A 23,217-nucleotide genomic window follows, 5' to 3' on the forward strand; every position below is an offset into this window, starting at 1 on the left:
ATCTTATTTTGTATACAAAAGCAGTAGATACTGTTGGCCATTTATTTAAACCGAAGACTTCCATATTTTCTATGTAATTTATGTAGGGCCGATATTAACGTAAAAATTCTAATAAATTTTTATTTTATGTTAAATGTTCTTCTACATGAAATCAAAAATGTTTTTATTCAAAAAAAAGTTTAATGAGATAAACATAAAAATTGTATCTCTATCATAATTTCTTTATTCTTCTTGAATAAAACAATTAACCTAAATTGCATTTTGAATAAGAGCGCATAAGCATTAAATTACCATCACCATAAATTCATTGTAAATGATATATCATTGAAACAGCCAAGAAAAAATGATAGATATAAAAGTAATTATTATTTAAATTAGATATGAAACGTTAAGATGCATAAAGTACATAATTTGGCCAAAAGTAATTAAAGGTAGTTTGTGAAAAGAAAGTATTAATAAAATGAAATTATGCATTAAAACTGTTGAAACAAAAACACGAGTTAATCGGTTTGATTATAATTCTATTTTTTTTTTCAATTTTCCTTTAAAAAAAATTACTTCCTATTTATTTATTTAAAATTTAGAAAGAAAATCTTAGATTAAAAATAAATAAAATAATCCAAGAAGTTTCAGAAAACTCATACATATTTCAAATATGAAGTTCAGAAAGCAATAAGAAAAAAAGAGAAATTATAGAAAGCAAAATATAAATAATAAATAAAAGTAGTTTTAATTTTAAATTTGTATTATATTGTATTTAAAATAAATTTGTTAAAAAAATTAATGTTTTTTAATCCATTTCTGTTGAGTTTAGAAGCAGCTGTCCGATTGGAATGAAAGTTTAAAAAAAATCATAGTATTAGGAATAACTCCTGCAGATTGAGATTAATGCAAATTAGAGCCTTATTAGCCCTCCACCTCCATATAAAATAAAATAAATATTTCCACATAAAATATTATTTTTATTGTTAATAAACTTCTCAATTCTTCGTTAAAGCATACAGGAGGGCGCAATAAGATATTGATGCTTTAATCACCTGCAGGAAATAAAGTACAAAATAATATTTAGTAGAAATCTTTAATTCTTTAATAACATTTTTAATATTACATCTACAAATGTTTTAAAGGAAATTGCCACGAGACCTCCAGCTTTAATTCCGTAAGATTTCTGTCCCAAACGCATCATGAAAAGTATTGATGTCTGCTCACGAAGGGGCATCGCATACCATTCAGTTAGGTACAGAGAATCTCCAATATTGCCCGTATTGACTGCAAGAATCTCCCCAAAGAGGCTCAGAGCAAAAGTTTGAAACATTAAAATGAGAGCAATCATATAGAGGGAACCCTCGAATTCTTCTTGAAAGAGGATCCCGCAGAAGATGATGATTAGTCCCAAAAAATTTGTGAGAAGATTTGCAAGAGAAAGTTTTCGAAAAATCTTATCAAGAGTTTTTAGTAAATTAATTATTTGTAAATGCTTCTCAATGATAATTTTTAAGATACTTGGTTCAATTTCAAAAATATCCTTATAAAGGCATTTCTTAATTATTTCAGCGAGTATTTGGATTACCGCGTGAAAGAGGAAGCCAAAGAAAAGTAACAGAAAATCATTAACAAGAATGTGAAGGAGTAAAATGAGGAAACAAATTGATTGAAAAATCATATTGAAGAAAAAGAAAAAAGTTTCACCGAAAGCAAGTAATTCGCGAATTTCGTAGATGATCGGAAAATTAACCCCAGGATAATTTAATACGTAGATTAGGGCAAATAATTCCGATAGGCAAAATACAATTCCGTAGATACTGAAATGAAAAAAAATTAATTAAACTTTATTTAAATTAATTAGATTAGATAGAGATGTAGAGATGTAGTTACATGAGCGATAGAATGATGCGTGAAATAGTTTTCTTCATGTTGGGTATTTGAATAGAGGCAATGTGGCTATTTTGTTGCTCTGAGATGATCTTCTGGAACTCCTTTAGAAGCTCCAAGAATTCTCTTTTGTATAAGATAATTGCAAGTAATTTTGTAATGGCCATCGAGTGTACACAACACCATGCAACGTTTAATGTCCAAATTATTCGGATACTTCGATAATAGGATTCAATAACATTCCTGATGTTAAAAACAGAACTTACTAATAAAATGACAAGAAAAATAAAATTTTTTCCGCGTATTTTGCCAGCAGAAAAACTCTGACCACAGTCAAATGTCCAGAAATTCAATGCACTAACAAGGAATTTTGCGAGCTTTTCATACGTTATAGAGAGCTTTCTTTGCTCATTTCTTAGATCCATTTTAAAGATTTTTTCTAAAAAATTAAAGAGTAAAATATAATGTTAGAATATTTATTCAACAACAACACCAAGATATTCTTTAGGTGCCGTTTACATACAATGCCTTTTATATGAGATTCAAGGGAATCAATTAGACAAAATAATTAGCCTTTACGCATGTCGGCAAAAGTTTTCTTTAAAAGTTTCTTGTTAAACTTTTCTAATTTTCAATCTTCCTCTTTTTTTCTAAAAGTTTTTGGAAAGTATTTGGAAAGTATACCTTTTTTATGTGCTGTCCATCCGGGTAGGACAAGCGAATTATGATTTTCTTTCAATTATAAGTAGGGGAGAGTGGGGCAAAGAAGTTAATTTGAAATTTTCATATGGAATTTGTTTCCCAACTAATTATTCGGAATCATCAGAAATAATTGTGCTGAAGCGCCCTACAAACCCTCAGTAATTGACTGTAATTCGGAGTTGATCAGATCAATAGTTAAGGAATAAAAAATAGAAAAATTTTGAGACCTCCAAAAGTTTTCCGATAATTTTCTTTTGCGTTTTTCATTTCTTCCACAAGCTGGATCAGTACAGAAAATGAAACCAATGCGTATTTTCACGAACTTTAAGGAATTTTTCTGTACATTAATTTTGACTTCTACATGTTACTTGTGGGCGAATTAAATCAGCATTATTTATTCAGCATCTATCATACAGTTACATTACCAATCTAAATTAATTAAATACATTAGTTTTCTTAATTTCATAACTAAGCTCTAGTCAGGAATTTAATTATTTTTTCCCCATCGACCATAAGAAGTCTTTTAAACTGAAGATTATATTTGACCTTGTGTGAACATAAAAAAGGACATCAAACACACTTAAAAGGATTTTAAGTTATTTAATTTTAAAATTTGGTTTGTTATACTTTCTGTTCACAAAGGAACATAAAGAAAAGTTGGGACTTGATTTTTTAACCAGAAGAAAAGTTTATTATTTGAACTCTAGTACATTTTACTTGCTTATTGTATTATTCGCGAAATAGTTTAATTGTTAGTAATGGATCTTATTCGGGATGGCTGGCTTAGCGGCCAAGTCCGAATAAGTTTTATACTTACAAGAGATGATGGGGAGAGCAGGTGCCCGTATTCGCAGGCCCGCTGCTCTCCCAATGCTGGTCGATCGTCAAGTCCGTCTTTTCGAGCACAAACAATTGGTTTTGTGCTCTCTAATCCCCACCACGCGCTGACTGGAAGGGAGCCGATCACGTATTTCGTTTCATGATCGTTTGGTGATCGTGACTACGTTCCACACAGACGCGCGGTGGGGATGACCTAACGTTTTTATTGATATGAATTTAAATCTTAAGTGCTAAATGGTGTGCGTCCCCACTTACCACTAATGTTAATTTTGCTAAGATATATTTTATACAGTTGTATTGCATAATAATCTGTTTAAAGGTATTACAATTTTATTGTATTAAAAAGTAAAGAAAATGTTGCAATTTTATTACACTTAAATATAAAAAAAAAGGAACTTAAACATGTTCTTCGAACACTTTCTAACATTCGGTGAATATGTGTTTTAATGTTAGAGGTGTGCAATCACACTCACATTGTTCTTCATTTTCATTTCTTTTCTTTGGGTAATGTAAATCAAATAGAACTCCAATACAACAGCTACAAACAAATTGCTCACACGTGATTGGGGGCTCGAGGGGACTAGTACAAAATAAATAAATTAATATTTCCACATTAAAATATTACTTTTTATTATTTGTAAAATTTTTAATTCTTTGTTAAAGCATACAGGAGGGCGCAATAGGACATCGATGCTTTAATCACCTGCAGAAAATAAAGTAAAAATATTTTTTTATTAGCAATTTTTGAATTTTTAATAACATTTTTATCACTTACATCGACAAATGTATTAAAGGAAATTGCCACGAGACCTCCAGCTTTAATTCCATAAGATTTCTGTCCCAAACGCATCATGAAAAGAATTGATGTCTGCTCACGAAGGGGCATCGCATACCATTCAGTTAGGTACAGAGAATCTCCAATATTGCCCGTATTGACTGCAAGAATCTCCCCAAAGAGGCTCAGAGCAAAAGTTTGAAACATTAAAATGAGTGCAATCATATAGAGGGAACCCTCGAATTCTTCTTGAAAAAGGATTCCGCAAAATATTATGATTAAGCATAGAAAATTTGTGAGAAGATTTGCAAGAGAAAGTTTTCGAAAAATCTTATCAAGAGTTTTTAGTAAATTAATTATTTGTAAATGCTTCTCAATGATAATCTTCAAGATGTTTGGTTCAATTCCGAAAATATCCTTATAAAGGCATTCCTCAATTATTTCAGCGAGTATTTGGATTTCTGCGTGAAAGAGGAAGCCAAAGAAAAGTAACAGAAAATCATTAACAAGAATGTGAAGGAGTAAAATGAGGAAACAAATTGATTGAAAAATCATATTGAAGAAAAAGAAAAAAGTTTCACCGAAAGCAAGTAATTCGCGAATTTCGTAGATAAGCGGAAAATTAACCCCAGGATAATTTAATACGTAGATTAGGGCAAATAATTCCGATAGGCAAAATACAATTCCGTAGACACTGAAATGAAAAAAATAAATATTAAAGGATTTTTACTTAATTTCAATCAATTAATAAATTATAAATATTTTTTATAATTACATGAGCGAGAGAATGATGCGTGAAATGGTTTTCTTCATATTGGGTATTTGAATAGCTGCAATATGGATATTCTGCTGCTTTGAGATGATCTTCTGGACACCACCAAGAAGCTCCATGAATTCTCTTTTGTAGAAAATAATTGCAAGTAATTTTGTGATGGCCATCGAGTGTACACAACACCATGCAACGTTTAATGTCCAAATTATTCGGATACTTCGATAATATGACTCAATAACATTCCTGATGTTGAAACAAGAACTAACTAACATGACGACAAGGAAGATGAAATTTCTTCCGCGTATTTTGCCTCCAGAAAATCCCTGATCACCACAGTCAAAAGTCCAAAAATTCAATGCACTAACAAGAAATTTTGCGAGCTTTTCATACATTCCAGAGAGCTTTCTTTGCTCATTTTTTAGATCCATTTTAGAAATTTTTTTCTAATGAATTAAAGTGTAAAATTTTATTTAAGGATATTAATCAAGAACAACCCAGAGATATTGTTTAGATGTCGTTTGCAGACAGTGCCTTTTTATATGAGTTTCAAGTGAATCAATTAGACAAAATAATTGGCCTTTACACGTGTCGGTAAAGTTTTCTTTAAAAGTTTCTTGTTGCTTCTGTTTCTTGTCACTACTTTCTAATTTTCAATATTCTTTATTTTTTTTATATCGAAAGCTCAGAAGGTATGATATACCTTTTTTTAATCTGTTAATCGGATAGGACAGAGCATATTTTTTTTTCTATAATTGTTAGTAGAAAATTTTTAACATCCTTTAAAAGACGATTTCCAAAGCATTTAAAAAGAAATGAATAATTCCGTAATTACTTAGAAAATTTGCCCGAGAGTTCCCTATTTAAATAAACTTTCAAGCTTTTGCAGAAGATTTTTCATTATATACGCATATAATTTAAATTGCAACACCCATATTGATGATTTTATCTTTATTAAATACCGTGTTCATCGAATGGATGAAATGATTACCCCCTTAAGGATTCTTCAATAAAAAATTACTACAAAATGGTTCCTTTTAATTTTAGAAATTACAATAATTAGCTCAAATTAAATCCTAATTCTTCTTATTCCATTTATTAGGGCTGTTGGATTTCTTAATGATTCCATTCTACATGCCATTACTTATAATTATTGTAATTAGCTTAAATTTTTGAAAGCAATCACTAAACACCATTCAAAAGTTGGGGCTTACTTGATATGATATAAAAGGAGGAAAAAGCATTTTTGAACTCGCTGTGATTTTAAATATTCCTTTGATGTTCCTAAATTACTACAAAAAGCTCCCTAAATGTCCCAGAGCTCACAAGAGCCCTCAAATTACCTTCTTTGTTTTTTTGTGTTCGCGCCAAAGTTTTAGTTCGGATATTTCCGTTTGGACCCATCGAAATATACAACTTTCATTCATAAACATTCCATAACCTAAAAAAAAGCTCAAAAGTCAAAACAGAGATGAAAGTTCATCAAGTTTATTAATCAACCAAAATCAACATACAAAAATAACAAAGTAGAAAAATGTTTACAATTAAGATTAATATGGAAATGTGTAGAGTATGCTTCAAAACTGGCGTAGGAACATCTCTCCTTGATGAGGATCAGTTTAATAAATTCAATCAAATCACTGGACTTTCTGTGAGATTTTATTTTGAAAAAGATTTTTTAGAAATGAATTTTGAGAGTTATTTTCTTTAATTTAGGCCAGCCCAGAGGATGATTTCCCCAACGGCCTATGCCCCAAATGCTTATCACGGTTGCAAGTAGCCTTTGAATTCCGGAGACAGAGTATTGCGTCTGAGAATCACTTGATCAACTTCATAGCTCAGGTGAACAAAGAATTCAAACATAAATTACCTGTTGTTGAAAGTGAATGCGGAAAAAGTTGGGCTCACATGGATCTGGAATTACTTCTTGATGATGCAGATGAAGACCGAGAAAGTACCTCCGTTAATTCGTCCGGAAACAACGACAGGAGTATTGAATATGTAAAAATGGATTATTCAGTGAAGGACATAATTGAGGATGAATCAGACATTTTACAGGATAAAGATGAAATAATGGAGATTGAGGAGGAATTTAATGATGAAATCATTGAGAGAATTATTGAAGCACCACAACTGGAGAGTTATGATGAAGTTGATGTATCTTACAAGGCTTCCAACACTGATCAAACAGCCGTGAAATCTCACACGGAAAGCGATAAAATCTACAGTATTGTGAAAAGGAGCAAAAATTCATCAGAGGACAATCATTTCTGCATTCAATGCAAAAAGGATTTCAGTACGAAAACCAACTTGAGACGACATATGCTCACGCATGCTGATCAAAAACCCTTCCAATGCTCAATCTGTGGAAATGGATTTACACAGAAAGGCTCCCTGAAGCAACACATGCACCTACACACGGGCGAAAGACCCTACAAATGCACTTTCTGCAATGATTCCTTCACACAAGCCAAGACCCTGGTAAATCACATTCGGCGTCATACAGGAGAAAAACCTTTCCCCTGCCCTGATTGTGGCATCAGCTTCCGCCAGAAAGATGGCCTCAAGAGACACATGACGCGACATATGGAGACACAGAAGATGTATCCCTGCACAATCTGCAAAAAGCAACTCTACTCCAAGTACAGCCTTGATAATCACATCCGGAAACATGAGAAAAGTGAGGGAATAGTAAAACTAATCTGCAGCACGTGTGGATGTGATTTTCTCAATGAAAAAGCTTTGGAAGATCATCAACGGACATCAGATGAATGCAATCAAGATTGTGAGATAACCAGGAAACAAGATCGAGTGATCATTAATGATCCTTCTGATAATTCCATTGAGGTCTTGAAAGTAGCAGAAGAATCTTTGGATAGTACATCTCAGTCTAGCTGAGACTGATCAAAGAGGGAATAAAGGAATCAACTGATCCCTTTACACAATATTTTTAAAGCATTTAACGACTTCTTGGATAAATATCCAAGTTCCCTGTTACCTGGGGCTGTATTCTCTAAGAGTGAAAAACTCTCGTGATAAACTCCCGAAGGCCTTTTGCAGGAAAAAGTGAGAAAAATTTGACATGAGCATGATCCTCTAAGATGAATAATGCATCCGTGATAAACTCCCGTAAGATTTTCCCAGTTTTCACGTTTCTTTTAAAGCGCTAAAACCTTCAGGAGTTTATCACGGGACTTTTTCATTCTTAGAGAATTCATGCCCTGGTGTAGGCAGATAACCACGTTGAATCTCATTGACGGACAACTAATAGGCAAAATGTAATTTTTTTTTTAAATAATAAAAAATGTAATTTCTTTCTTCACGCCTTTATTTTTGTGAAGTGGGATCCTCCTTACTTAAGCGGAATGAACCGGGAACTGTGGGTAGCACCGATACCGGGTCTTCCGTGCTTTACGGGTTTGTACGTAACTGAGAACTCACCCAAGTAGTGTCCAATCATATCGGGTCTCACTTCAATCTGCAAAAAGAAAATAATTCGTGTTAAATGAAAAATCCTTCCAAATCTCTCAATTTTTTTTAGAATTTGTGTGGTAATCAGAATAACCAAATATAATCCTAAAATTGAAAAGTTCTTCCTTCGTGACTACAAAACGCAGTCACAAGAGAATTACCCTCAACTCAGACTCGTCATCATTCATCATTTTGATCCTTTTAATTAGAAAAAAAATAAGAAGGAAATGGGATGGGGTTAAATAGTTTACCTGATTGAATGCTTTGCCGTTGTACACGCCAATGATGGAACCAACCATTTCGGGTACAACAATCATATTCCGGAGATGTGTCTTGACAATGGCGGGCTTCTCTAGTGGAGGAGCATCCTTCTTAGCTTTACGCAGCTTCTTAATAAGGGCCATTGGTTTGCGTTTGAGTCCTCGGGAGAAACGCCGACGGGCACGGCTGTGCATCAGCTCAACCACCTGGTCACTGCAATGCAAAGTTCAGTTAAACATTTGTCCGGGAATCAAAATGAGGTTATGATTCCTCCAATATGTTTACTCACTTTGGCATGTCCAGCAATTGATCCAAATCCACCCCACGGTAGGTGAACTTCTTGAAGATACGCTTCTTGACGACAGTTCCTCCATCCTCTTGCTGAAATAGGAAAATATTCATTATTTATCCGGATAGAAGTGCTTCATTTTTGTTTTCAATTTTCCGCAACTTTTAACACATTTTCCACGCAAACTTTAATGAAAACTCATTCTACGTTGTTTCTTCTACACATTTCAAGCAAAAATATTTATTTAAAGTGTAAGAAAATAGGAGAAATTACCTCAGCCATCGTGGATAAAACACGTTGTCTTTGCACCGAAAGCTAAAAAGACAGAAAAAGGAAAATGGCCGCTACCGGAAACATCGCTGACACGTAGCATTGCTGCCAACATTGACTACTAAAATAGCTTCATAACCTTACTTTTAGAAGTAAATATTTTTATTATTCTCAGTATGTAATCTAATAAAAAAAATAACAAAACATTCCATATAGAATAAAATTATTACGATTCCTCACTTGAAGCAATGTTAGCCCCAAGGGATCTTTTGTATGCCGTGGCAAGGGATTTTGCTGCACAGAGAATCATATCGCTGCGATTGATTCCTGTGTAGTATTTGTGCCATTCCGTGTGATGAACACCCAAATTGTTTGCCATCACCTGTCCCACTGTTACGGCGAATCCTGTGTCAAGGAACTGATAGTCCTTCGGTGTATCCTCCTTAATAGCTGTGATTATTGACAGTGGGATTGCCGTCATCTGGGTCACTGTTTTCAATGTCAAATTGCGCAGTGGATCCGTAAGTAGTAGAAGTCCTGCATCAAACCACTGATCAGGGAATGCTTCAAAGGTGAAATTTTCAACTGCAATTATTGGAAGTTTATCACCGATGCGTGAATTTGTCCTCAAATCTGCAGTTCGCTCCTGAGCACCCCTCAGGGCAGCTTCAAATCCCACTGGTTGTGCTGCAATGCCATTTGGTTGGGCTTGAAGACCCCTTTTGAGGAAATCACACAAAAAGCATGTTAAGATATGAGGCTAAAGGCGTGATTGTTGTGTTTTTATGCTTTAAACTCACATCACTGTAGCTTTGCCAAAGATGGTCTGAAAAGCCTCCCTGCAGGGTTTTACTTTATCATCCTTGTCAGAAGCAACAATGATCTCAATGTCCCCACCGGAATCTGCAAAAGGAAATATCATTAATTTGAGAATTTAATTTATGAATCGTCGGTTCAGCTACTTACAGATGTACTCCTTCATCTGCGGATCAAGTGTTGTGACAATGGTATCCACGGAATTCTTCGCTTTTTCCGCAACTTTAGATAAAATTCCACCACCACTGGAGGCAGCATCCTTCATCCACCCAAAGAGAGATGATCCCGATTGCGTGAGTGGTCCCAAAGCGGTTGCAACTGGTTCTGGATTGAGATTTAAATGACCCAAATTCGTAGACTGCGTTGCACCATCATCCGTTGGGGTTTGTTCAGTCGATGTATTCTTATTCGGTGGAATTGCAGGGCTAAATGCTGGAGCAATATGAGCCCCACCTGCTCCACCAGGACCACCCTCAGCAGCCTGTGTTGTTGGTGGCTCAACCGGAGGGACTTCCTGACTAATGAGAGGAGCAGCAGCTGGTGCAAGAATCAAATTGGAAGGCAAAGCTGATGGTGGGCTAATATTCGATAGCAAATTTCCCACATTATTTCCACCCTGATTTCCACTGGGATCAGACATTTTACTACAAAATCACAAAATTGAGAATTTTCCTTGATTTTCTCAAATTTCCTTTAAGTAGTTTTGTGTGCAATATGAATGGAAATTCTAACTAGAAACAGACGCAAAATCTTCCTTCTTTCTCACTACAAAAGCGAAATAGTGACGACACATCACTTTATTTTGCAATTAAACAGTTGGCAGCAATGAAGCAGATGAGGCTGAAAAAAGTCATGTAAAAAATTTCCGCACAAATTATAATTTTGCAAGTTTTATTTTTTGCAAATGATTCCCCAGTTAATTGTGCATTTAGTTAGTGCGTAAGGAATGTAAGAATGAGAATTTAGTCAAAATGATCCGCCTGAAGCATTATCAGTGGAGCAGGAATCAGTATTTCGTGTGTGGGCTTGTTTTTGGTATCCTCTTGAGTCTCTATGTGCCAAATTACGATTCCACCGATGATGATTTCATCTGTCCAGGAGGGAGTGATGACACCGCCGGTGTGGAGGATAAGTACGGGGAGGATTTTGAGCCACAACTCAATTTTGCCCAGAAACCCATGTCAGCGAAGAAAGCCACGAAGAACATCATACGACCGCGATACTTTTCATCGGAACTGGGAATCCGTGAGAAGGTCTTTATTGGTGTGATGTCAGCTCAAAATGAGATTGATACCCTGGCAACGGCTTTCAATAAGACAGTGGCGCATCTTGTGAATAAGATAAAATTCTTCATAAATGCCGACAATGTGAAATCCAACTTCAAACTGAAGAACATTGTGGGCTTCACGGATACGCGGGAGCACCTGAGACCTTTTCACATCCTCAAATACATTGCAGACAACTACCTGGATGACTACGATTACTTTGTTCTCGCACCTGATACCACGTACATCGATGCACGTGTCCTGAGGGATAAGTTGTCCCACATTAGCATTAGCTTTGACATTTATTTGGGCACAAAGATGCGCACGGAGGACGTTGAGAGTGATGCTGATGCAAATTACTGCGATCTCGATGCGGGGATTGTGCTCAGTAGCAGTGTCATCCGGAAGATTCGCTCAAATCTCGATTGGTGCGTCCGCAATGCTGCCACGCAGCTACACAGCCTCAACATTGGGCGCTGCGTGAAGTATTCAACGAAAATTGATCAGTGCCAACCAGCATGGCAAGGGATTGCCATCACCAGCTACAGGCTCACAGCCAGCAGTCACAAGATCTACCGTGACTTCCATTTCCTGCGCGATGATGCGAAATTCAATGAAGCAACGGCGATATTCCCCATTACGATCTCTGATGACTTCTACCGGCTTCACATTTACTTTTCACGCGTAAGACAATCCTTCAATTTTAATGTTTTCTGCTCTTAATTTTAATCACAAATTATTTTTTTCTGCGCAGTTGCACTTGGAAGCAGCAGTTGGGAATTTGGTCATGTTGGAGAGGAATTCAACGGAAATCTCCAATGGAAGCATCAGCAATGATATTCTAGAGATACGCTGGCCCCTTGGCGTCCCACCGTCGAGCATTCCCGCCACACGACATGATCTCCTCACGTGGACTATGCTCAATGAGACCCATTCATTTCTCTTGGATTCCGAAACAAATGTCGCCCCACTTCCGGGCATTGATGCAGCTGATTTTGCCAAAATACTCAATCACACCCTCGAACGAGCAGCCGCAACGTACACCGGATTGGAATTCCTTTCCGTGCACACGGCATACAGACGATTTGATCCTGTCCGGGGGATGGACTACAAACTCTTGCTGAAATTCCTCAACACCTCCACACGACGCGTAACCGTTAAAGCATTCGAAGCAATGAAACCCCTTGGGATGGTGGAGATTATCCCCTCACCGTATGTGACGGAGAGCACAAGGATTGCCATCCTACTGCCAACATTTGAGCATCAAGTGGAGGAATCGCTGAATTTCATTGAACGCTACGAGAAGATTTGCATGGAGAATCTCGACAATACCTTCCTCATGCTTGTCTTCCTCTATGGCGCTGAGACACCCAGCAAGGGGGATGGAGATGTTTTCGGGCGCCTCAAGAGTCACGCGATAAATCTCTCGGAGAAATTCAAAGCGGATGGATCGAGAATAGCGTGGGTGTCAATTCGTTTACCCACTGAATGCACAAAACCCTTCAATGTGGATGATTTAGCATTGAGCAGTATGTACGGGAACGATGAGATACTAAGCTTAGCTGTTACGGATTTGGCGTTGAGAAAAATTGGCCTCGATAGTCTCGTGATGGTTGCATCAAATTCCATGGCATTCAAGCCAGATTTTCTCAATAGAGTAAGAGCCTCTCTCTTTGCAAATTTTCTCTCGCATTTCAGACTTATTAATTTGAATTTTTTTAAAATTAAATTTAAGGTACGAATGAACACAATTCAGGGATTTCAAGTGTACAGTGCCATTGGATTTATGCTGTATCCCTGCCGCTGGACAGGACTCTGCAAGGAATGCTCTAATTGCGATGTAAGTCAGAGTTTGGGGTACTTTGACAGAGAGAATTTCGACGTGGTATCGTTCTATAGTCGAGATTATGTTGAAGGTGAGTAAAAGGAATTTATTTAATTTAATTCCAAAGATTAGATTAAAACCCCTTCATTAAATCTTTAAGACGCGAGATTAAGGAGATTATGTATTTTTGAAGAAGATTTTTTTTAATTTTAACTGAAAACAGTCTCGTAAGAAAAGCGGGAAACGATTTATCAAGATCCTTTTAGAATCGTATTTATTTAGAACAAGAAATTAATAGAAAAACTAATAAATTACCCTTTCACGTTCTTTGTGTCATACGCAGATCTAAATGTGATACATTATATTTTCTCAAATTTTTTTATCATGAATTTAATTGCTTTTTCAAGTTATAAATGCAAAAAAATGCACGTGGAAGCGGCCAAAAGAAACCTTATACACTACCCTAAAAAGTTACCGGGCAAGCAAAAATTGTGAATTTTTGAAGGCCAAGTGGCTATATCTCCGGCTGTGATTAACCGATTTTTAAAAATTTATTAGTTTTGGAAAGGTACATTTCTCACCTTACCAAAACTGGCAAATTTTTGAAAATCGGTCCACCCGTTATTTATTGGCAGCCATTTTAGTAAAGCTAAGTAAAAGCCATTTTTCACGATTTCACAAATTTTGACTTTGACCTCTTGCATCTCGGCCGCTAGTGCACCGATTTTGATGAGTAGATAGTCGTTGGAAATGTAATTTAATTCCCTTTCCAGATCTGCTAATTTTTTTAAAATCGGTTGATCACAGCCGGAAATATAGCCACGTGAAATTTGCCTTCAAAAATACACCATTTTTGCTTGCCCGGAAACTTTTTTAGGGTAGTGTACCTAAATATCGTGATAAAGAGCGCATGTTTCAATGTTTCACGTGGAAGCTAAAGGTTTAAAAAAAAAAACGATAGACTTGTGGTTGAAAAAAATGCCATATCGCGATTTGAACCCGCTTCATTCTCTATTGGGATTGATCAAGGCGGGGCTTTTACCAGTTGACCCACCGAACTCTTAAAAAAGATTAAAAAGCTTTGTAAGAGATGAATTTCTCTCAATTGGCCATAACTCGAAAACGGCTTGACCAATTTTGATCAAATTCGACTCAAATGAAAGATAATAAAGAGCCCTAAAACTCTTTAGAAGATTAAAAGGTGCAAAAGTTACCGAAAGAGATGCTAAAATCATAAATATTATTTTTAAAAATTTCAATATTAAATATTTTGAAAATAGCATCAATTTCTTCTTGATTATTATAGCCGAGATCAAGAACTTTCGTTGGTTAAAAAAAAAGACTATTGAGCCGTTCCCCAGATACTGCGTTCTAAACATCTCGTAATTTATTTTCAAGTTCTAGTTTACCTAAACTATCATTAACGATTTTAAGAATAGTTTGTTCCTTTTTTTGTAAAAGAATATTATTTAGGACATGAAATCATTTTGAATTTGAATAAACCTTTAAGAACGAACAAAAAACATAGATTTCACCTATTTGACTAATTTTAGCAGCTCATAAAAACCGGACAAGCCGTTTAGCAATACCTGAACAATCAAAATAATTTTCTTTATTAATAAACGTGTTTAATTTTTAGAAATTTTTATCTCTAAAAGAAGCTTTAAAGAAATAAACTAAAAATAGAAAAAAAAAATGATTAATTTTTAGGAATCCTTTCCAGTATTTTGTGTATAACATCCTTTTTAGGATTTTTCTCGAATAACTTCAATTTATTAAAAAAAAAAATTCTAAAAACAACATAATTCATTAAAAATTATTATTTTTTCATGAAAATTCATCAGCGAGAAAAAAGCTGGAATCTTCCGTGCCAATTGTGAGGTCTGACCGAGATATTTCGCAGCTACTGGAGCGTACTGATAAGAGTGTCAATTCCATTGTGGGGATGTTCATCAAGTCCGACACTCCAATTCATCTCTTGCGTGCTGTGGAGCCAAATTTAAAGTTTGGCGGTGCTCTTGTGAATCATCTGGACAGGCAGACGACAGGCGTGCCCAAATGCATTTATCGCGACAATCCGGAAAAACATGGGAAGTGCATTCGAATGGGATCAAAGAAGCAACTTGGGGAATGGATTGTTCGCCAAGAGGGTGATGTACGGTAGATTTCTTTTCTCAAAAAGATTTACAAAATCAAAAGAAAAAAAAATGAGGTTGTTGTAAAAGCTCACACAAGTGCCAAAGTATTGTTGTATTAATATTTTTTTCTTAGTTTAGAATGAGTTGATTTTTGAGCACTTTTTATGGAGATTTTTTTCTTGGGGCACAAAAATGTGTTTTTTATTGTAAAAATGAATTTTAAATGTAACGATCCAACTGCAAATTTTTTTTGCAATTTTTTATGGTTGGAACGACAATTTCTCGAAAGAAAATAAATTGATGGCTTTTGAGACCATTTTATATAAATTTTCAAAAGGATAAAAAATATATTTTGGTTGTAATATTTTCATTTAGAAAAAAATAAAGAACAGTAGAAGGATTTTATGGCTTTTTCTGGGGATGTGGGGTTATTCATCACGCCCACTTTGTTCCATTAGTCTGAGCATTCTGTGATATCGCTCGTAGTCTCGACCCTTTATGCTGTCGTCCGAATCATCGCAATCCTGCCAGTATTCATCCCTCTCTGTGTGCCCTGAGTCATTGTACTCGTAGTCATCGTCATCCGTTGAAAGGTCATCCGTGTCCAAGTTGAATTTCTCCACAGCTCGTCGCATATCGCGTTCATCTATGCTGGAATCTGGATCTGAGTCCGGATAGTCATTCCTCCAGTTATTCTCATCATTTGAATCATCTGACTCATCATCTTCATCACTATCCTGCCCCGCTAAACCATTATCCCGATGACTGCCGTAGATGAGGTCATCAAAAGGACGGACACTGTGTGACGAGGAACAATTTCCAATTTTTTTTCTTACAAACAAAACTCCAATAAATTCAACCTCACAGATTCGCTGTAAGCTCGAATTTGTGTGATTTTTCGCATGGAAAAAAAGTTCAATCAAAAGATCTCTCAGTTCTTTGTATCAATAAGAAATTTAATTATTATTTTCTTCAATTTTCTATCAATGTATTTTACAATTTCTTTCTTTAATTATTAATTATTGTTCTGAAAAAATAACACAAAACATAACTTACAGCTTTATCTGTGCGGGAAATTATGTGAATGTGGAATGCGCAGAAACAAAGAGTTATGAAGGATGGGAGGAGGGATGTGGGGGCGAGAGGAGGCTTCAAAAGTAGATAAATTGATGTATCAAATGAACTCCATCGAGGGATACAAACCTCAGCTGATGCTCCAACATGCCATCATCAATGTCATGACCAAGATCTCCCAATTCCGACACATACAGGTCATACACGTAGGACGAGATAACCATTTCCTCTGCACCTTTGGGATCTATTGATGTTGGATTCGTCTGAGCAGCAGCAACTGCTTCGCTGTTTGGCAGTGCTGCAGCTTGCTTCTCAATATCCAAGATTGTTACAGCTTTCTCATCGCCACTACACGATGCATCCACCGCCCGGGAGCAATTGACAATCTTAAATCTCTCCTCATGTGCCTTCTGCCGCTGTGTGTCTCTCGCTCTGGCAACTGGCTGTGGCAGACGTGTCTTCCCAATGCGCTCCTTTGCCTCCTCCATTGACATCTTCGTAATGCGACTCGCCAGTCCCTCATCCTGTTCCAAAAAAAAAACATTAATTTATTAGCAAAATCTCTTCTCAATTTCCCCTTCAGAGATTCCCTCCTCACCTGAGTTTCCACAGTTCCTGCGAATTTGAGTATTGTGCAGGTTTCCTCCTTCGTGTGTTCGTTGTTTGAGGACGACGCCCCAGCTTCTGAGGCATTTTCCTGACTAACCTTTCGCCTTTTGCAATTGAGAACAAATGCATTGAGGGGTTCTTCGTCAACTCTCCGCTTAACGCGTATTACAGCTGCCATTATTTTGTGATTTTTCCTCTTTTTTGATAAAAATAACTTTCCTCGTGAGAATTTTTGCACAAAAACAGGCGAGATCGTCGCTTGTATCAGCAGTTGTAGTTATGTTAGTCAGGACCGTATAGTTAAGTGCTGATACAAGCGACTATGGCGAAAATTTTGAATTTCAACGAACTTTTTTTTGTTTTTCCAAAACTGCAATTTTTTGATTTTTTCCCATTTTTTTTGGGCACAAAACACATTTTTGGGGCTTATGGAGGACTTCGAGAAGCCTGAGATGCGCCCTTATGCTGAAATTGGGGCTCGCAGAAAATTTGAAGTTTTTTTTTCCAGAAATGGATTTTTGGGAAATTTTTAAATTTTTGATGAAAATCGATGCGGCGTCGCTTCCGAATCACAAAAAACATGATTTTCCCACAAAAATTCAGCGGAAAACGCGAAAAATTGTAAAAAATCTTTTGTGTGAGTGAAATAGTATTCAGTGATGTGTGAATGAGAGAATCGCAGTGAAATAGCACCCTGCAGCTTTCTCATTTTCTCCTCAACCAACTAAACAGCGCCATATAACGCCTAGTCCAAATAATAAAATTTGAATTTCAACGAACTTTTTTTTCTCTTTTTCCAAAAATGCAATTTTTTGGTTTTTTTCCCAATTTTTTGGGCACAAAACACATTTTTGGGGCTTATGGAGGACTTTCGGCTGCTTCGGAGCCCCCGAGGAGCACCTCTGTGCGGAATTTAGGGCCCCCGGAAATTTTGACGGTTGGGGATTTTACACGCACTTTTTTTCCCGGAAATGGATTTTCGTGACTTTTGGAAGTTTTTATGCCAAAAATTCAAAAGTGTTTTCCTGGTCACAAAAAACACAATTTCCCCGAAAAATTCGGCGGAAAACGCGAGAAAATTGCGAAAAACTGAAAGTGTGAGGGAGACGGATAGCGGTGAAATGCATCCATTTCATTTTCTCTTCAACAAAATGTACCAAAAAGGGCGCCAAATTCAAAAAGTAGTCAAAAATCGTGAAATTTATATGGGGGCGCCACGAAGGGGGGCTCTGGGGGGAAAATGAATGTCATTGGTGACAATCGTCTGGTGCCAGTGGTCTCTGTACCAAATTTCATCGCGATCGGACCAACGGTTTAGTAATGCATAGCTGTACAGGAACGAAATTATTATTCCTAATTCTTTAATTTCTTTCAAGAATAAATAATAAAAAAAATTGTTTTTCTCTTGTCAACCTTTTATTGAGCCACTAATTTTCACATCCAAGTTTTCTGCTCTTTTTATATCTTTATTTTTATTTAATTTTTTTTTGCAATTATTTTTCCTATTTTATAAATAAATCTCCTTGAACACACAAACAACTTTCTCAAAGCAAAAAGCTGAATGTGAAATTTCACGTAAAAAAAAATGTCTTGAGAAATCCCTGGGAAATTTTCACACAAGGAAAAGAAAATCAAAATAACGAAAAAAAAGAAAATTAACTGCAATTAATGTTTTGAAAATGCTCGCAGGATGGAAGGAAAATTGGAAACACACAAGATTAAGCACTGAAAGGAGTATCCAGTCTTTGTCACAAAATCGCGCAACTTTAATCCGGGTTGAGGAGTGAGTTTGTGAGAATCTCCCCGCTCTTCGATGATGAATTTCTAATGAAGTTGGTGTGGAGGATGCGCTGCGGATGGTGATGTCTCTCTCTCTAATCGTCAGATCCAGCTGCACGTTTTGCTTTCCTCTGCTTAGGGCTCTGTTGATTCTGTTTTGGGGAGGAAGCCTTCTTTGGGGACAATTTCGAATTGGGGGACTTTTGGAGGGCTCTCAGTGTCTCCTCTGGCAGCCAATCGTAGTCAACGTCATTGCTATTTGTGCCCGTTTCGATGGTCTTTCGCTGAACATTTCCCCTCTTTCGCTTGCCAACTGATCCCGCGAGGAATTGCTGCCCAACCACAAGGAGGAGAACAACAATACCAGCTAGGAATACGTACAGGAAGAATGTCTCTCCGTCGAGTCCCTCATCTACCTCGTAGATCATCACAGTCTCATTGAAGACAGATTCGGAGAATTGATTCCCACTGGCATCCCTATAGCTGAGGGCGATGTTCAACCCAAAGGGACGTCCACCAAAGTGTTCCGATGGGATGAAAGTGTACAACACTGTTGCCTCACTCTTGGGCTTCACATCCCGATTGTATGCAATGGCAGAGAAGTTCTGGATGAAGTAATTGAAATCCATGGGATACCTAAAGGATGCCTCCACTGTTTCCACGACAAAATCTTCCGTGCCCTTATTGAGGAAACCCACGAGGAAATCAACGGGATGCCCAGCTGGCAGTTCAAGTTGATTCCCCGGACTGTGGGTGGGTTGCGTAAACAAGAGGTACGTATCAGCGTCCGGAGATGCCGTTGAATCACCCTCATCCGTTTCCTCAACATCCTCACCCACCACTGCGGCATCTTCTCCCTCCACATCCACAACTTCATCCTCAATTTCATCTTCTGCCCATGTCATCAATTTATTTCCTGCCAAAAAAAGAAGAATTTCGGGTGAAATTTGCAATTGCCACGTTGTGAAAATCTCTCTGAGGGACAAACTCCTCCACCGCCAAAGACCGTCTGTGCGAATAAATCCCAATTTCTTACCACTGTCCACTGTAAAAAGGACTGCTGGCAGGACGAGTAACGCCACAAGGAGTATATACTTCATTTTCAAACACTATTTGCGATCCTACTTCACGAGAGACTTTCAATAAATTGCTCCAACAATTCAGCGATCCGGTGCGGACGAGCACTGTCAATTGTGCGCGAACTTTCCAACTCACTTTACGTGGCCGATTCACGCACCCCATAAAAATCCCCTCCGCATTGTTCCACGGAAAAACGTCCGCAAAATCGTAGGATACTCCGAGTTTCCGTAGGAAAGAAAAAACAAAGTTTATTTTTCATTTTTCCCAACACATATAGTTGGTATTCCAAAATAATATATTAAGGTAAGTTTGTACCTTTACATTGGCCGCCATTTTGAAAATGAAATAATATTTATTTATCTTTATGTGTTAATTTTCTTTAATTCTGTGGAAAAAGCTGGATATCGAATACTTTGTAAGAGTCATTAACAAATCCTTTGAATTTTTCGATATACTGTGTGGCGCATAAATTAATGCATGATTTTGATGATTTTGCATGTTAAGAAGCCTTAAATCATATATTAACTCATGCGCCCCTTCTTAGATACTTCTAAATGCCATCTTGAAGGTTTTTTTTTTAACACTGAAGGATTGAGGTTTCTAACCTAAAAACCCTAAAAAGTTTTTTTTTTTATTTTAAAGCTTTACGGCCCCAGCCTTTTCAAGCCACAAGGCCAACCCTAAAAAGTTCGACCTTCATTTTCTCTCAAATAAAAGGAAATATTTATTCAAGTTTTCTTTCAATGACCCAGAAGTAATGAAACTTCCCTAAACACATAAGTAGAATTTATCACGAAATATTAAAAAGTTTAATTCTGTGGCGATTGAAAAAATTCGATTTGGCCACTTTGGCCAGCAAAATCATCCAAAACCGGGGGTTAAAGAAACAAATCATTGTTATTTGAATGAGTTAGCAAAAAGTTAGAGCTTATTAGTTCAAAAAATTACAATATTTCTAGTTGATCATTCGTACAAAAGTCCCAAATTTTTGCTTTCCAGCTTGCATAAAACTAAAGAAAATTAAGAAACTTTAATGCGATTCCAAGATTGCGACAAAATGGAAAATAAAACGACTTCGATTGATTTCCAAAAGTACTTTTCCTTGAGAACTGTTAATTTAAGCTTCAATTTAGCACTTAAACTCAGGTATTTACAAAATTTCATAATTTGAAAAGAATAAAATGTAATTTTTTTTTTCATTTCTAGATATTCTTGAGAACTTGGGAAATTACGAAAATTCTCCGTGGACTTTCCATGGGAGAAGATGTAATTCTTACAGGGTTACTGTGGTGAAAGCATTTTTATTGTCTTCTCTTTCACTCCCATTCACAAAATATCTCTCCATCTCAATTTTTAACCTAAAAAGATAATTTTCGCCGTCAAAATATTACCCAAATTCGCCGCCGGATAAAATTAGAAGTGGGTAAGAACTTTTATTGCCTGCAAATCTCGTGATTTTTGGGAATAAGGGGAGCTTACCTCGGTAAATTATGGTGTTCAAGTGTCAGGAAGATAGTTTTCTACGAGAAGTTTGTATTTGATTCATAAAATATAAAAGAAATCCTCGGAGAACTTGAAGAAATTCTCCTTTGCAGTTCACATCTCGTGTGCTTTCTTGCGAAGAAGCTGAATTACCGGGTGCAGGAAAGGATGCACCGCTGAAGGGATACAATGTTGTGTGTGAGGATACGATTATCTTCCCCGAAGGTGGTGGACAACCGTGTGACATTGGCTATTTAGGCGGGAAACGTGTCCACAATGTTGTCCGGAAAGGTGACATTGCGGTACATTTTGTTGAATCAGCTGAGCCTCTGTGTCCTGGAGAGGAAGTTCGGCAGGAGATTGATTGGGAAAGACGGAAGGATCACATGCAGCAGCATTCGGGGCAACATTTAGTCACTGCATTGTTCGAGAGGGAATACAATTTGGAGACAAAAGCTTGGTGGCTGGGAAGTGAGACGTGTTACATTGAATTGGGAGCTAAGGATGTGACACAGGAGCAGTTGGATAGGATTGAGAGGATGTGCAATGATCTCATAGCAGAAGGAAAGAAGGTTTCTGTGTCAGTTTTCGACAGTGTTGATGGCCTGTCTGACGAAGTAACGCGAGCTACGCGGGGCCTACCAAAGGATCACGTTGGCCCAATTCGTGTGGTGACGATTGAAGATGTTGAAGGGAATATGTGCTGTGGCACGCATGTTACCAACTTATCTCAATTGCAAGTGATTAAAATGCTCAATGTGGAGAAGACAAAGAATAAACTCCTCGTGCACTTCCTGGTGGGTGACAGAGTAATTAAGAAATTGGAAACATGCTACAGACGCGAGTTGGAAATGAACCTCATACTCAAGTAAGTCCTGTCAGGGGATTAAATCTCTAGAATTTGCATTAAAAACTCTTTAAATCCTTTCAGTGGTGGCCCTTCGTCGCATTTGGATTTGTTGGGAAAGCTTCAGGGAAATCTGAAAAGGTACCAGAGGCAAGTTAAAGCTCTCCTGAAGGATATTGCCATCACTGAGGGTGAGAAGCTGAAGAGCACATCGCCGAAACCCAAGTATTTCTTCCTTCATCGCACCGATGGGAATGACGCGGAATTCCTGACGAACTTCCTTCGATCTGCTGGCAATCTCCCAGACACTTTCATGTTCCTCACCACAGTTGATGACACCGCAAATGGTCAAATGATTCTCCAGGGCAATCCGGAAGTCATTACCAAGCTTGGCGGGGAGATTTGTGAACTTCTCGGTGGGAAAGGGAATGGCAAAGGGAACACTTTCCGGGCAAAAATCACAAATACTAAAAATATCAAAAAAGCCGAATCCCTCATTGCGAAGTATTTTGATGAAATTGAATAATAAAGCACGCTGTAGTCTTTGATCCAGAAGGTGTTTATTCTTTTTCCTTTGGCATTGAAAATGCTCTGCTGGTGATTTCCTCGTCAATGAATTTCAACCATTCCACAAACATCGTCCGGACATAACCTAAAAAGAAAGTCAAAACAATGTTTTAGCTGCAATTTTCAGCAGAGATTTTGCTTCTCTGAACAAATGTGGGGAAAGTCTACTTACTTAGGAATATGAAGATAGACAGTGGGAACTTATCGAAGTCTCCTTGCTTCTCTCTCCGATTCCAGGAGTGTCAGGATGTCACCTTCGCGGACTGGACCTTTGACGTTCCTGATGATTTGTCGGTTTACCTCACCGATAAACTCAACTTTTACTTGCGTACACTGTCCCTGGGAACCAGTACGTCCCAGGACTTTGATAACACGCGCCAAAACAACGGGCTTTTCCATGATTTTTCCCGAAAATCAGAGAATTTCTCACACGTGTGACTTGTCAGGCACAGAAACGCCGGAAGAAAGAAAAATCAATATGGCTGT

General features: G+C 37.1%; 11 protein-coding genes across 14 annotated transcripts in view; 4 read left to right on the forward strand and 7 right to left on the reverse strand.

Annotated features, from left to right (window-relative positions):
- Positions 1-23,217, forward strand: part of LOC129790211 (serine/threonine-protein phosphatase PP2A 65 kDa regulatory subunit) — a 620,353-nt gene that overhangs the window by 431,313 nt on the left and 165,823 nt on the right. The gene's annotated exons all lie outside the window — the stretch shown is intronic.
- The window catches only part of LOC129790342 (clavesin-2-like), an 891,203-nt gene that overhangs the window by 11,189 nt on the left and 856,797 nt on the right, over positions 1-23,217 (reverse strand). The window lies entirely within an intron of this gene.
- Positions 4,061-5,080, reverse strand: LOC129791263 (odorant receptor 33b-like). Its single transcript, XM_055829332.1, has 4 exons — positions 4,965-5,080; positions 4,771-4,883; positions 4,190-4,437; positions 4,061-4,117 (listed from the first exon to the last, which is right to left on the reverse strand). The coding sequence occupies exons 1-4, from the start codon at positions 5,078-5,080 to the stop codon at positions 4,061-4,063; spliced, it is 534 nt and encodes a 177-aa protein (XP_055685307.1).
- LOC129790278 (histone-lysine N-methyltransferase PRDM9-like) lies at positions 6,410-8,259 on the forward strand. Of its 2 annotated transcripts, XR_008750544.1 has the most exons (3): positions 6,410-6,609; positions 6,675-8,087; positions 8,168-8,259. XR_008750544.1 is itself a non-coding variant. In XM_055827717.1 (2 exons), the coding sequence occupies exons 1-2, from the start codon at positions 6,493-6,495 to the stop codon at positions 7,854-7,856; spliced, it is 1,299 nt and encodes a 432-aa protein (XP_055683692.1). In that variant the 5' UTR covers positions 6,410-6,492; the 3' UTR covers positions 7,857-8,259. The 2 variants fall into 2 exon arrangements, 1 of the variants encoding a protein (XP_055683692.1); XM_055827717.1 differs by having other exon boundaries at positions 6,675-8,259.
- On the reverse strand, positions 8,266-9,355 carry LOC129790405 (uncharacterized). The gene is made up of 4 exons (XM_055827892.1): positions 9,253-9,355; positions 8,980-9,071; positions 8,681-8,903; positions 8,266-8,436 (listed from the first exon to the last, which is right to left on the reverse strand). Exons 1-4 carry the CDS (start codon positions 9,259-9,261, stop codon positions 8,311-8,313), a joined length of 450 nt encoding a protein of 149 aa, XP_055683867.1. The 5' UTR covers positions 9,262-9,355; the 3' UTR covers positions 8,266-8,310.
- Positions 9,390-10,874, reverse strand: LOC129790313 (protein PRRC1-like). Its single transcript, XM_055827783.1, has 3 exons — positions 10,216-10,874; positions 10,050-10,152; positions 9,390-9,968 (listed from the first exon to the last, which is right to left on the reverse strand). The coding sequence occupies exons 1-3, from the start codon at positions 10,703-10,705 to the stop codon at positions 9,476-9,478; spliced, it is 1,086 nt and encodes a 361-aa protein (XP_055683758.1). The 5' UTR covers positions 10,706-10,874; the 3' UTR covers positions 9,390-9,475.
- LOC129790167 (chondroitin sulfate synthase 2) overlaps positions 10,877-23,217 on the forward strand; it is a 178,164-nt gene continuing 165,823 nt past the window's right edge. For 2 of the 3 annotated variants that reach the window (XR_008750537.1, XR_008750538.1), the window contains exons 1-4: positions 10,877-12,014; positions 12,085-12,987; positions 13,066-13,246; positions 15,000-15,684. Coding sequence is in view for 1 of the 3 variants with exons in the window: in XM_055827537.1 (XP_055683512.1) it covers positions 11,037-12,014; positions 12,085-12,987; positions 13,066-13,246; positions 15,000-15,319 (2,382 nt within the window). In the remaining 2 variants the exon portion in view is untranslated. Of the gene's footprint in view, positions 12,015-12,084; positions 12,988-13,065; positions 13,247-14,999; positions 15,694-23,217 lie in introns of those variants that run through there. The other variant, XM_055827537.1, reaches the window with a different exon arrangement.
- Positions 15,595-17,244, reverse strand: LOC129790338 (probable RNA polymerase II nuclear localization protein SLC7A6OS). The gene is made up of 3 exons (XM_055827816.1): positions 16,966-17,244; positions 16,497-16,891; positions 15,595-16,091 (listed from the first exon to the last, which is right to left on the reverse strand). Exons 1-3 carry the CDS (start codon positions 17,152-17,154, stop codon positions 15,722-15,724), a joined length of 954 nt encoding a protein of 317 aa, XP_055683791.1. The 5' UTR covers positions 17,155-17,244; the 3' UTR covers positions 15,595-15,721.
- Positions 18,371-19,976, reverse strand: LOC129790351 (translocon-associated protein subunit alpha). Its single transcript, XM_055827828.1, has 2 exons — positions 19,792-19,976; positions 18,371-19,671 (listed from the first exon to the last, which is right to left on the reverse strand). Exons 1-2 carry the CDS (start codon positions 19,853-19,855, stop codon positions 18,851-18,853), a joined length of 885 nt encoding a protein of 294 aa, XP_055683803.1. The 5' UTR covers positions 19,856-19,976; the 3' UTR covers positions 18,371-18,850.
- Positions 21,216-22,719, forward strand: LOC129790292 (alanyl-tRNA editing protein Aarsd1-A). Its single transcript, XM_055827736.1, has 3 exons — positions 21,216-21,364; positions 21,431-22,185; positions 22,249-22,719. The coding sequence occupies exons 1-3, from the start codon at positions 21,326-21,328 to the stop codon at positions 22,688-22,690; spliced, it is 1,236 nt and encodes a 411-aa protein (XP_055683711.1). The 5' UTR covers positions 21,216-21,325; the 3' UTR covers positions 22,691-22,719.
- LOC129790421 (40S ribosomal protein S28) lies at positions 22,703-23,202 on the reverse strand. The gene is made up of 2 exons (XM_055827909.1): positions 22,904-23,202; positions 22,703-22,816 (listed from the first exon to the last, which is right to left on the reverse strand). The coding sequence occupies exon 1, from the start codon at positions 23,128-23,130 to the stop codon at positions 22,933-22,935; it is 198 nt and encodes a 65-aa protein (XP_055683884.1). The 5' UTR covers positions 23,131-23,202; the 3' UTR covers positions 22,703-22,816; positions 22,904-22,932.

Source organism: Lutzomyia longipalpis, chromosome 2, assembly GCF_024334085.1.
Source record: "Lutzomyia longipalpis isolate SR_M1_2022 chromosome 2, ASM2433408v1".
Classification (NCBI taxonomy): domain Eukaryota; kingdom Metazoa; phylum Arthropoda; class Insecta; order Diptera; family Psychodidae; genus Lutzomyia; species Lutzomyia longipalpis.

Excerpts from the sequence above, each read along its gene's own strand:
- LOC129790405 (XM_055827892.1), bottom strand. Across the intron at positions 8,904-8,979 it reads CAATTGCTGGACATGCCAAA|TGACCAGGTGGTTGAGCTGA; the intron begins GTGAGTAAACAT and ends TTTGCATTGCAG. Across the intron at positions 8,437-8,680 it reads ACGGCAAAGCATTCAATCAG|ATTGAAGTGAGACCCGATAT; the intron begins GTAAACTATTTA and ends TTCTTTTTGCAG.
- LOC129790421 (XM_055827909.1), bottom strand. The coding sequence starts at position 23,130 with ATGGAAAAGCCCGTTGTTTTGGCGCGTGTTATCAAAGTCCTGGGACGT.
- LOC129790278 (XM_055827717.1), top strand. The coding sequence starts at position 6,493 with ATGTTTACAATTAAGATTAATATGGAAATGTGTAGAGTATGCTTCAAA. Across the intron at positions 6,610-6,674 it reads ATCAAATCACTGGACTTTCT|GCCAGCCCAGAGGATGATTT; the intron begins GTGAGATTTTAT and ends TCTTTAATTTAG.
- LOC129791263 (XM_055829332.1), bottom strand. The coding sequence starts at position 5,080 with ATGGAGCTTCTTGGTGGTGTCCAGAAGATCATCTCAAAGCAGCAGAAT. Across the intron at positions 4,884-4,964 it reads CGCATCATTCTCTCGCTCAT|TGTCTACGGAATTGTATTTT; the intron begins GTAATTATAAAA and ends TTTTCATTTCAG. Across the intron at positions 4,118-4,189 it reads CCTTTAATACATTTGTCGAT|GTGATTAAAGCATCGATGTC; the intron begins GTAAGTGATAAA and ends TATTTTCTGCAG.
- LOC129790351 (XM_055827828.1), bottom strand. The coding sequence starts at position 19,855 with ATGAAGTATATACTCCTTGTGGCGTTACTCGTCCTGCCAGCAGTCCTT. Across the intron at positions 19,672-19,791 it reads CCTTTTTACAGTGGACAGTG|GAAATAAATTGATGACATGG; the intron begins GTAAGAAATTGG and ends TTTTTTTGGCAG.
- LOC129790313 (XM_055827783.1), bottom strand. The coding sequence starts at position 10,705 with ATGTCTGATCCCAGTGGAAATCAGGGTGGAAATAATGTGGGAAATTTG. Across the intron at positions 10,153-10,215 it reads GCAGATGAAGGAGTACATCT|ATTCCGGTGGGGACATTGAG; the intron begins GTAAGTAGCTGA and ends TTCCTTTTGCAG. Across the intron at positions 9,969-10,049 it reads TTTGGCAAAGCTACAGTGAT|GGGTCTTCAAGCCCAACCAA; the intron begins GTGAGTTTAAAG and ends TTTCCTCAAAAG.
- LOC129790338 (XM_055827816.1), bottom strand. The coding sequence starts at position 17,154 with ATGGCAGCTGTAATACGCGTTAAGCGGAGAGTTGACGAAGAACCCCTC. Across the intron at positions 16,892-16,965 it reads CAGGAACTGTGGAAACTCAG|GATGAGGGACTGGCGAGTCG; the intron begins GTGAGGAGGGAA and ends TTTTTGGAACAG. Across the intron at positions 16,092-16,496 it reads ATGTTGGAGCATCAGCTGAG|TGTCCGTCCTTTTGATGACC; the intron begins GTTTGTATCCCT and ends CTCGTCACACAG.
- LOC129790292 (XM_055827736.1), top strand. The coding sequence starts at position 21,326 with ATGGTGTTCAAGTGTCAGGAAGATAGTTTTCTACGAGAA. Across the intron at positions 21,365-21,430 it reads AAGATAGTTTTCTACGAGAA|TTCACATCTCGTGTGCTTTC; the intron begins GTTTGTATTTGA and ends TCTCCTTTGCAG. Across the intron at positions 22,186-22,248 it reads GAAATGAACCTCATACTCAA|TGGTGGCCCTTCGTCGCATT; the intron begins GTAAGTCCTGTC and ends AAATCCTTTCAG.